At 39.5% G+C, this 11,991-nt stretch overlaps 1 protein-coding gene across 1 annotated transcript; it reads left to right on the forward strand.

The window, feature by feature from the left end:
* Positions 1 to 1,291: 1,291 nt before the first annotated feature.
* On the forward strand, positions 1,292 to 11,738 carry LOC140243075 (uncharacterized). The gene is made up of 5 exons (XM_072322814.1): positions 1,292 to 1,517; positions 8,939 to 9,195; positions 9,623 to 9,872; positions 10,711 to 10,996; positions 11,479 to 11,738. Exons 1-5 carry the CDS (start codon positions 1,464 to 1,466, stop codon positions 11,736 to 11,738), a joined length of 1,107 nt encoding a protein of 368 aa, XP_072178915.1. The 5' UTR covers positions 1,292 to 1,463.
* The last annotated feature ends 253 nt before the right edge of the window (positions 11,739 to 11,991 follow it).

Below are 11,991 nucleotides of genomic sequence, written 5' to 3' on the forward strand. Positions count from 1 at the left end.
AATTTCAAATGTTAGTTAGTTGGTCAAGACAAACATATCCGTTCTCCGTGTAAAATTATAAGCCTATGAACTCGGGAACCTACAGTTTTACAAGCTTTAAAGCTTTTATGAAGGCCCCATCACATTTCTTATACTTACTAGTGACATTTTCATACGATGTGACCATGTACATTTCTGTCAAGTATATTTTCATTTTCTTTTTCTTCTACAATCAAAAGACATGATTGTATATATTTTGTACTCTTGTTTTGTTGTCAATAATTTTGTAATGTCATCATTGAGAAAATGGAAATATGAATAAATTTGAACTGAACTGAACTGAACTGAATATGAATAGATAACTTATCCCCAGTTTATACATGCACCATTTTGGAAGCACATACTTGCCAGGTATCGTAACTGGAATCGTTTACACTAAATCCCCGCTAAACGTGCACCATCTATTATGGAAGGGTATTACAATAAAGTCTAGTTCAGTTACGACATGATGGTGATGGCAGTTTTGTGTATCCCGTTTTTATGTTTTATGTCAAATGCATAAACATGAAAGTCTTGTGATTGTGTCCCTGCATAACGTTTTCATGTGTATATATATATATATATATATATATATATATATATATATATATACATATATATATATATATATATATATATATATATATATATTATATAAGAGACAGAGAAAGAGGAAGGTTCTATCATATTTCTTTAGCAATCATTCTCAGATTCCAATTTTCGTAGACCGACCACTATGTTCTATAAATTATGTTTCAATATTTAGTATTCTTCCTAGCGGGAGATCATGTCTTATTTCATTTTGTTATATTTGATGTATTTTTTTCATTATGAAAAAATGAATTGAAAATGACATCGAGTAATTACGCTATCAACTGTATGTATATATATATATATATATATATATATATATATATATTATATATATATATATATAATCGACCTACAGCTGTATATATGAATTAAAAAGTTATATACGTTTTCTATCATTTTGCAGGAGTGTTCGGACCGGAGTGTAACAACTTTGGAGAATTGTAATTGATCCAAAAGAGTCTTATTCTACATAAAGTAATTAAAGCAGTTATTACGAAGAATTCGTACTGTGTAGGGAATTCCCGCAGTGCATCAGCTGAACTTTATCATCGTGACTTTTATGACCTTCTACTCAGGTGTATTTCGGCTGCGTCGAACACTTTGTCGAAGCTCGCGTTTAATGGGGTTGTCAGTCACTCATCTAGAAGCACACACATTGAAGACATCGCCATCACACAATGAATGTTCCATCTTAATAGAAAGAGAGAGATCGCCAAGCTTTATGAGACGCTGGTCGCATTCAATCTCTCGCCGGTCACAGTCTCTGTCCTATCTCTCTGGATACGCAAAAGTTTAAATAAGCTAGCTTCTTCAATCGATCGAATGCTAATACCTCCAGCCGAGGGTGAACCATGGCGGATGATGTGAAGACAGAGCAAACTGATAAACAACGTTCTTCGACGCAGGTGAGGCATTATGACATTGTTATATCTGTGCAAGGACATTATACTGTACGTACTAATACTGTGTCAGGGACTTTGGACATTGTACAGTGTGTACGGCGCAATGGGCTTTTCTGTTAAGGCACTCGAAAGCACATAGTGCGCATGCAAAATCAGAAGTTCAAACCACGCAACGTGTGAATTCCTGAAGGCCACTACCAACTGGTAGTAGTATCTTCTTTATAAATGTCCAGTCACTACCATTTTTCCAAGCTTATGAATCTGACTCGCTGTATGCTTAAAGACACTGTAGTACTGTACACAGACGTTATGATACCGTTCAAAAGCATAAGGATTGAGTCTTGTAACTTTTTGCGAGATACCAAGAAACAGCTTATAAAATAATGCAGAGCGCATACACCTAAGACGAATTCAAAGTTTACAAGACGAAATTCGGTTTTGGAATGACTGAGACATCCCAAAACAAATTAAAACAAAGCGATCCTATAATAAGGTGGGTCCCACCTTTATATTATACAGGATAGTCCTGTTTGGGATATCTCAGCCATTTCAAAATCAATTTTCTTCAAATAGATCTTGAGTCTCTCTTGGAATTACTTGCTCTAGCTTTCACATATTTCATAAGATATTTCTCATTATCTCACCAAAATAGGTTAGAAACCTGAAGTTAGGTCTCAACCAAAACTATACAATCCCTTTAAACGAGCTGCGCTAGCTTCACGTACCGTGTAAGGTTCAAAGGGCGGAGAAACTGGCAAGCCTCCAAGACATTAAAGGGTGTGTACAGTTCTGGTCGAGGTGAGGATTTAGCTTTTAACGTTTTGCGAGATATTCAGAAACCACTCTATGAGATGTCAAAGAGCATGCAGTTCTAAGGGGTATCAAAAGTTTATTCGATGAAAATTGGTTTTGAAATGGCTGAGATATCCAAAAACAAGGTGAAACAAAGAGATCCTATAATAAAGTTGTGGCATGTTGCCTTTTATTATTAGCACTTTTTGGGATATCTCAGCCATTTGAAAACCAATTTTCGTCAAATAAACGTTGAATCCTTCTTAAAATTACATGCTCTTTCATATTTCATAAGCGGCTTTTCATTATCTCACTTAGGAATGTTCAAAACATGAATCCCCACCTCAACCAGTACTGTACAGTCCCTGTAACACCACTACGTGACAAGGGACTGCTATCGGCTATAGGGCTCACACGGGAAAACATTTCCCCCTAGACACGTGTGTTAAAATTCAAAATGTAAAAATTGTGGTAGCCTAAAAAGCTGAGAGAAATGAGGTGTTTTCATCTTTACTAACCTGGATAAGTGAGATATACTAGTACCCTTTCATCCATGAAATTTCCAAGGGGGGGGGGGGGGGGTGCTTCTGCTCAAACTCTGTCCAAGGGTCCGCAAAGCCAGACTACGTGTTCTTATCACTCAAAAATCACCTACTTTCCGTACACGTACCCAATGAAATATAGTCCCCTCAAATGCCATCAGAAAAGCTTTCATCTGCCAACCAAAATGCAGTTTGTAGAGGAATTCATACTCAATATCTACAGCTATTCAGTTTTTTGCCAAACTACATTATTGATTTTTAATTAATTTTTTCTTCATTTATTTTGGTATCTTTGGTAGGAATTTGTGAAGGGGTCTGGGACAGTCCATTTCATTTACAGGTGTGAGCCCTATAGTGGAGGTCATATATCTTATTTGACTTTTTAACATCATAAATGTGTTTTTGATGATATTTGCCCCTACATCATATGAGAAATTACACATTCAAGGGTTTTAAAGCTTCTCAAAGGGACACTTTTGAAAATCATGCCCTTTGGGGTTTTTTTTCAAAAATAAATCTTGCAGTGTTGATCTTCATATAGATGAATACATAGATGCAGGCAGTTATCCATGATTATGCGGGTGTCATCATCACATTATTTCCTACAAAGTACTTTAAAAGACTTTGTTTTGTCAAGCAGATTAACTTTATGTATTTTGAGCTGTTCCAGTGGTAGCCAAAACAAAGAAATACATTAAAATAACACAGTCATTCAAAGTTGTGTGATACTGATAACTGCTATGTACAAAGATCTAGTACCACAACAACATAATAAGAAAACAAATTGTAGCCAAGCAGAGTTGGAGGGGATAGAGGAGAGGGGTGGGGGGGGGGGGATAGAGGAGAGGGGTGGGGGGGGGGAGGAAGGATAAGGGGGTGGGAGGAAGAGATCTGACACAACAGATCAACATAAACCAACAGAGCTTGTATGGGATGAATACTTCCCATAGACTTGTGTGCATTGCGTGCATTCTCTATAAGGGCTCACACGGGTAAATAATTCCCCATAGAGATGTGTGTTAAAGTTCACATTTCAAAAAATTCTGTAAAATAGCTGGAGAAATGAGGGGTTTCAGCTCCACTAACCTGGATAAGTGAGATATACCCTTTCATCCATCAAATTTCCAGGGTATGTTCTTCTGCTCAAATTCTGTGCAAGGGTCCGCAAAGCCAGACTACCGGTGTTCTTATCACTCAAAAAATCACCTACATTCCGTACTCGTACCCAATGAAATATAGTCCCCTCAAATTCCATCAGAAACGCTTTCATCTTCCAACCAAAATGCAGTTTGTAGAGGAATTCATACGCAATATCTACAGCTATTCAGTTTTTTGCCAAACTACATTATTGATTTTTAATTACTTTTTTTCTTCATTTATTTTGGTATCTTTGGTAGGAATTTGTGAAGGGGTCTGGGACAGTCCATTTTATTTACAGGTGTGACTATAGGGCTCATTACACACGGGAAAATATTTCTCCATAGACACGTGTGTTAAAATTCAAAATTTAAAAGACTGTGGTAAAAAGCTGAGAGAAATGAGGTGTTTTTATCTTTACTAACCTGGATTTAAAGTGAGATGTACCCTTTCATCCATGAAATTTCCAAGGGGGGGGGGGGGTTCTTCTGCTCAAACTCTGTCCAAGGGTCCGCAAAGCCGGACTGCGTGTTATTTTCACTAAAAAATCACCTATTTTCTGTACATGCACCCATTAAAATATAATCCCTTCAAATTCCATGAGAAAAGCTTTCATCTTCCAATCAAAGTACAGTTTGTAGCGGAATTTATACTCAATATCTGAAGCTTTTCAGTTTTTTGCCAAACTGCATTTCTGAGTTTTAATTATTTTTGTTTCTTCATTTATTTTAGTATCTTGTGCACAATTTCGCGAAGCGGTCAGGGACATTCCATTTTATTTACAGGTGTGAGCCCAAAACTATTGACAAATAGACCAGCATACTCCACTATGTGTCCTATGCACATCAAGTTTCATAGCAGTACAGTGTACATCTAATAGAATATATGCAAAGAATAGATACAAAGAGGAGAAAAAGAAAAGGAAGAAAAAAAATGTTAGAAACCTGAAATCAGTTCTCAACCAAAACTATACGATCCCTCAACTTCATGGCGTAATAAAGGGTCCAAAGGGCGGAGAAACTGGCAAGCTTCCAAGACATTAACACTGCACTACATGAAAGGTGGACTGCTATCGTCTCTAGTCTACACAAATAAACCAGCATACTCCACTATGTGTTCTATGCACATCAAGTTTCATACCTGTAATCTGCCACGAGAAACTCATAGATGAGAAGAAGAAAAGGACGAAAAAGAGGAAGAAGAGAAAGACTACGATTTTTTTTTTAGATTGGTACCTTTACCAATCTAAAAAAAAAAAGTGTTTTCTTCATCTACACGTATGTCGATGTGAAACGGTGTTCCCCTATCAAATAATTCAGAAGAAAATGTTGTTGTTTTATAGGAAGAAAGAAGAGAGAAAATGGGACCCTATACAAATAATTTGCCCCTGACAGCACTTAACATAAAAAAAAACATTATAAATGATAGTGAGATATAAGCAAGATTATCTAATACATATTATATATATATATATATATATATATATATATATATATATATATATATATATATATATATATATATATAGTGGTGTGTTTCTGTGCTCATGTGGAGCGGTATGTTTTTTCCGGAATAATCCACATGAAACCGATCCATTGCGCCACACAGAACACTAGGTGAATCCTCACCTGCTCGACCGGACATAACAGGGGAGCGAAAATATCCGTTCGGTATATATCCGTCGGGAATATTATGGTTTGTTGAGGATCGAAAAGTGCTCAATGCTGTAAAGCAGAGCATATTAGGCGTACCTGTGGTTTCAGTGGTGCCTTGTCTGCTACCGGCGGTTTCACGCTGTCGCGATCTTCATGCAGACTGACAAAGTGGTGTGTTTCTGTGCTTGTGTGAGGATGAGATGGACAGCTCATTTCTTCCTCGGAGCGAGTGATTGCGCGGGCCAAAGTGAAAGCGAAAATGATCAATTTGAAACCAGGGAGAAATTTGGATTCAAATCCAAACGCTCACCACCCCAAATAGAAGAGATGATAGGCTTTGAAAATGACCTGCTGGCCATTGGAGACGACTTGGAATTCAGGCAGGTAAATAACCAATTCCAAAGAAAACTCCACAAGGACGTGAAACGCATAAACAAATCGGAAAAAGTGTTTGTCCACGCTGATAAAACTAGGAATGTGTATCTGATGAACCCCAAGAGTTATGAGAAACTTCTGAATGAGAATATAACCGGAAAATACAAGGTTGCACAGAAAGAAGTAATTCGGCAGACATTGAGAAGGAATCTGAGCTAATTGCAAAAAAAAGTTACGCATCAGTGACAGGTTGGACGTTACGATGGAAAAACCCGCCTTTGTAACGCTAAAAGACCACAAGGATAATTTCAACAAGCCCCAGGTCAGACTGATTAACCCCACAAAGCCAGAATTAGGCCGCGTTAGTAAAATAATGCTCGATCGCATTAACAAACAAATAAGAGACAAAATCAACCCAAACCAGTAGACCAACACAGCCGATGTGCTCAACAAACTCCCGGACAAAGAGTCCCTGACCTTCATTGTATTTGACATAGTGGACTTCTACCCCTCTATCTCAATCGAACTGTTGTCAACCTGTCTGAACTGGGCCAAGAAATTCACCACCGTAGAAGAGGATGAGAGACAACAACAACAAAGCATGGGAAAAACAAAAGGAACAAAAACAGTTCGATGTTTCTGTGGGGGCTTTTGACGGAGCCGAGATATGCGAACTAGTTGGATTATATGCACTCTCACTCTTGAACAAAAAACTGAACACACACAGCGTAGGATTATACTGAGACGATGGGCTAGCAGTCTCAGGAGAGCCTCTGGGAGTAGAGCCGATAGGGCGCGAAAAGACCTCATTAAAGTCTTTGATGAGCTCGGTCTGCGCATCACTGTCCAAACCAACCTCAAGGTAGTGGACTACCTAGATGTCACAGTACTCAATCTAGACACTGGCACCTTCCAACCGTACAGGAAACCAGACGACACCTCCCTCTACGTCAATAGGGACTGAAACCACCCGCCCTCTACACTAACACAAATACCCTTAGCAGTTGAAAAACGCATATCGACGTTATCTTCAAACGAAGACATATTCCACAACGCAGCGCCACTGTAGGCCTGAAAAAAAAGGGTTACGAGAAAGACATCAAGTACTCCAAACCGAGTGAAGAGGGAAAGAGAAGAAAAAGGAAAAACAGGAGCAGGAATATCACGTGGTTCAACCCACCTTACAATGCAGCGACTAAGACAAATGTGGGGGTAGATTTCTGAAGCTCATCAACAAACACTTTCCCAAAGGGCACAAGCTGAACCCAATATTCAATAAGAACACGGTAAAAGTGAGCTACAGCTGCATGAAAAACATGGATGCAGTCATAAAATCCACAACCAAAGAGTTATCGGACAATCCAAGTCACATGACACCGATCCCAAACCCAAATGCAACTGCCGCCAAAAAGATCAATGCCGTTGAAAGGATGATGCATGGAAACGGCTCTTGTGTATAAAGCAAACGTCTAGCATGACAATGAGGAAAAGTGCTACCACGGACTGGTGGGGGGTACCTTCAAGGACAGATATAGAAACCATGTTAATCCATCAAGAACGAGAAATACAAAAACGAAACCCAACTCTCAAAATACATCTGGAGCCTGAAAGACAAACGCGCAAACTTCACACTGACACGGACATCCGAAAAAAGTCAAACTTAACTCGAAGAAGGAGTGGCATGTGCAACCTCTGCCTCGATGAGAAGGCCATCATCATCAGAAAACAAAAAGCTCTCAATAAAATGTCCGAACTTATATCCACATGCAGACACCGGAAAAGAAAAACCATCCACGCGTCAAACCGATCCACCGCGCCACATGAGCACAGAAACACACCACTTTGTCAGTTTGCCTGAAGATCGCGACAGCGTGAAACCGCCGGTAGCAGACAAGGCATCAAAACACAGTTACGTCTAATATGCTCTGCTTTACAGCATTGAGCACTTTTCGATCCTCAACAAACCATATATTCCCGACGGATATATACCCAACGGATATATATACATTATTTCATTTCATTTCATCTTTATTTCATTTCGGCCAAAGCATATAATATGACAATTCATATAAACAAATTAAGTACAATGTAACTTTTACATTTCCAAATGAAATTTAGATACACGTCATTTGTTTACATGAATAAATAAACATACTAGTTGAAGAAATACATGGGCAAAATGTGACTGAATCACGATAAGAAAGAAAAGGTCGGAAATGGAGGGGACTGCTAAAAAGCCAAGCTTGTAGAATGCAGTGCCCTCGTGAGTCGTGAAAACTATAGTAATGATGCAACAAGACAATTTGACATATTCCTCGGGAAACAGAACATAAAACGAGTACGCGCACAAAACGCATTATATTATATTATATACCAAGTCTCTACGAGGGAGCTCGTATCGCCTCCACGAGGGAGCTCATTATGTCTCCACAAAGGAGCTAATTAAGTCTCCACGAGGGAGCTCATTATGATATTGCTGAATACCTCAAATTCTTTCATTAAGCAAACTCAAATACTATGCAATACAAGCGAGCGTGTACCGCACATTAACTCACCCACGTGCACACACTCAAACACATGCACACATACACCTCCAACCACGCACATACTTACTAATAGGCCCTATCAGAGGTCAACCCAAAGTAATATACAATATTTAGATAAAGCGCACACACAATGATATGAATTACAGAATAGGGAACATTACTATTAGCTGTATCATTATTAAATAAGAGGGAATAAAAATATAACAGTGGTTACTTCAAAAGAAAACGTGTCTAGCAGCGAAATGAGGTGTAGGCCTATTTTGTAAAGGGATTCACAACCAACAACGACACCTTGTTAGCTTTTATGAGGTTTGTATATCTGTTGCAAAATATTTGGTATCGGGGTCAACTTTAGACTTGTCAATCTCACTTTGTAGATGGACTGGAAGCCCAGGGTTTTAGTCTGCACATCCAGCCTGCAGAGCAGTGTCCAAGGTTTCATTGACTGTATCACTCGAGAGTTCGGCCACCTCACCAGCGACATTCAGTTCTGTCAACTGCCTTATAACGATGTGAGCGATTTTTCGTTCCGAGATCGCCCAGTGGATGCCGTAATCCTGTGTCACTCCATACACAACAGGAGAATGGCCATCACCAATGTCACAGACGCCCTCTACGACAAATTTCTGCCAAAGACTGCGCATTCCTCGGTGAGGGAGTCCTCGTTAAAAAAAAAATAAATAAAAAATAAGAGAAGAAGAAGAAATAACATGGCTTTCTTTGAAGTCAACTTTTATGCCTCGATTCTTGTTATTCGTCGTCGGATTTTTTTAATGTATTAATGTGGTAAAAGAAAAATAAATAAATGAATATGTGTAGGAAACTCGGACTGATCATTTCATGTTCGTAAATTGTTCACTGCAGTCGCAACACTTACCGAAATCATGTAAATTAATAAATAAATAGATGATAGTGTACATAACTATTAATATTGACGAATAGTTAAATTCTCTTGTTAGATACTCCCCTCCATGTTATTTGCCAGAATGTTGCATTCATATCAACAAGTCGAAACCGTATTGTCTCCCGGTTTGTTTACTTGGCATTAACAGTTTTCAGATTGTTTCATTCCTTAAAGGCAAGAACAACATCGGTGTGATAGTGCACGATATGCCCTCAGAGAAGATGGACACGAGCGACAAATATAAACAACAAATAGGGTTTTTGAAGACCACTCAACCGACAACTTTCGACTGCGCCTCTCTGGTGGCGATGGCAGGGAACCTGGGGCCCAACTCTCCCGAGCTCTTCGGCGACAGTCTCTTCCAGACAGAGCAATTTCTCAGAGGAACTTCTCCAAGACGAGCAACAGTGAGAAACTCTGGTGTTGCCATGTCAATATGGACCAAGAACATAAGAGTTTCCTTGGTGTTGTGGCCTGCTTTTGGTGTATTGGCAGTTAATATTAGTATAATAGTGGTTTCCAATATAAAACAAATCCCAACTCCAACTCTACGGCAGTTGAAGTTGGGTCTCATGCTCCTCAAGATAAAGCAGGTCAGACAGAGCTGCTTATATTCTTATGGTTGGTATGAAATTGACCATACCACCTGATTCCAGCTTATAGAGAGAGGGGGAGAGGAGAGAGATGAGGGAAAAGAAAACAGAAATGAAAAGGGGAGTGGGAATGGAAGAGGGAGAGACAAGAGGGGGTAACAAAAGAGAAGAGAAAACAGGAGAGAGGAGGGGAGACCCTGAGCATGCTGGGTAAAAATATCATGATCATAATTCATATACGCGGATCGTAGGCTTCCTACTACCTAATGGAAGATTACAAATATCGAATGACTCTGAAGTGACTTTTCTGTTATTATGAAACACATTTATCACATAAACCGAAAAACCAGCTCAATATAGCATAAAATGTTTTTATTGAATTGTAAATCTTACGATTACCATGTTGGTTTATTGTCCATAGGCGGATTTGTCTGAAGATTGCTGCAAATTTGACCAACGGCACACAAAAGGGTTAAATCTTTACCGCCTTAGTTGAAAGTTAATTTTAGCATTTTGAATATAATTAGGTGAAGTACGTAGAGCGGCAAATCTCGTATCTCGCGCATTCGGGTCTATATTCAATTTGATACTCTCATCATTCCGATTTATTCTCACTATTTCTTTCCAACTTTCTCGACGACATAATATACAGGTCCACAAGCCTGACGAGAGAGTGGTTCTCTCCCTGTGCAGCCGCGGGGAGGAAAGCGAAGTCAAGGGACTGAAAAGCAAGATTAGCATCGACATGGCCGAGATTGTGAGTGAAGTCAAATACAGTCAACTCGACGCCCTCAGCATCAAAAAGATAGGCAAGAAGAGTTTCGAGGACATAGAAGTCATACTGCTTTGTCATTCTTTGGAGGACCAGCGTGTGGTTGTTACCGACGTAGAGGGCGCTCTTTACGACAAATTCCTGAGGAAAGCCAAATACAAGTTAGGTATGTTCCTGGGACGCAAATTGCTTATATTTTTCCTATGCCTAAAAGTCCGCTTTATCAACATTTGCACAGTAATTGCCTCATACCTCTGAAGACCTTTTATTCACCACTTGAGACTTAACAACAAGAGAGGTATCTCCCCCCCCCCCCAAAAAAAAGGAGAAATTTACAATATTGAGCAAAACCTTGCAAATCATGCCTGAAAGCACTGTAATCCTTGTATAGTTCATTCATCTTACTTGGCCACTGATGACTAGAATGTGACATTTTGCAAAAATAGGCAAGAATATAAACCGTGATATGCGTTGAATTTGAAATTTCAGATCGACTATTTTATAGATACACTATTCTATTTGAGTCCGCCTTGAATCATTCAAAGACATGTAGGTTATTACATTGTCGACCGAAGCAAGACATCAGACTAAAGAGGGAAATGATTTCAGAGGGTTCGTGTCTTTATCTTTAATGATTGTACTTTGCAGGGAAGAAGAGAGTTGGGTTTATCCTGTATAATGCCGATGAGTGGGGAGAAAACCAGGGATTGCTGGATGAGAAAACCTATCCGACACTCTACAGAAAGTCGTCGCTCCAACTCATTTGCGGTAGACTGTCCACTCGAGAAGATGGTGAGATAGACATGGACGGTGGACAGATGAGGGATTTGAGGGACTTCCTCCATGAGGCTATGGAAACACCCATTAGATGCTGCTGCCGCAGATGCCGCTCCAATTGCTGTTGCTAGCAGGGCCAGCGAAACCGTGGGGGGGGGGGGGGGGGGGGCTTTCAATTAACCCGGCAGTGGCAGTAGAAAGTTGCGCTGAAGACCCTTTTTGCTTGTTTGCTACAGAGAAGAAACCCGGAAGTGGCAGCAGAATTTGTGCTGAAGACCCTTTTGTTGTTGTTTTTGTTGTTAGCTAATGAAAAAGTGGCACTAGAACTATAAACTGCACACCCCCCCCCCTTTTTGGCTCGCACTAGTTTTAGTGGCTAGTACT

The sequence above is a fragment of the Diadema setosum genome, chromosome 2 (genome assembly GCF_964275005.1).
Source record: "Diadema setosum chromosome 2, eeDiaSeto1, whole genome shotgun sequence".
In the NCBI taxonomy this organism is placed as follows: domain Eukaryota; kingdom Metazoa; phylum Echinodermata; class Echinoidea; order Diadematoida; family Diadematidae; genus Diadema; species Diadema setosum.

Excerpts from the sequence above, each read along its gene's own strand:
- LOC140243075 (XM_072322814.1), top strand. The coding sequence starts at position 1,464 with ATGGCGGATGATGTGAAGACAGAGCAAACTGATAAACAACGTTCTTCG. Across the intron at positions 1,518-8,938 it reads AACAACGTTCTTCGACGCAG|ATGGACTGGAAGCCCAGGGT; the intron begins GTGAGGCATTAT and ends CTCACTTTGTAG. Across the intron at positions 10,997-11,478 it reads GAAAGCCAAATACAAGTTAG|GGAAGAAGAGAGTTGGGTTT; the intron begins GTATGTTCCTGG and ends TGTACTTTGCAG.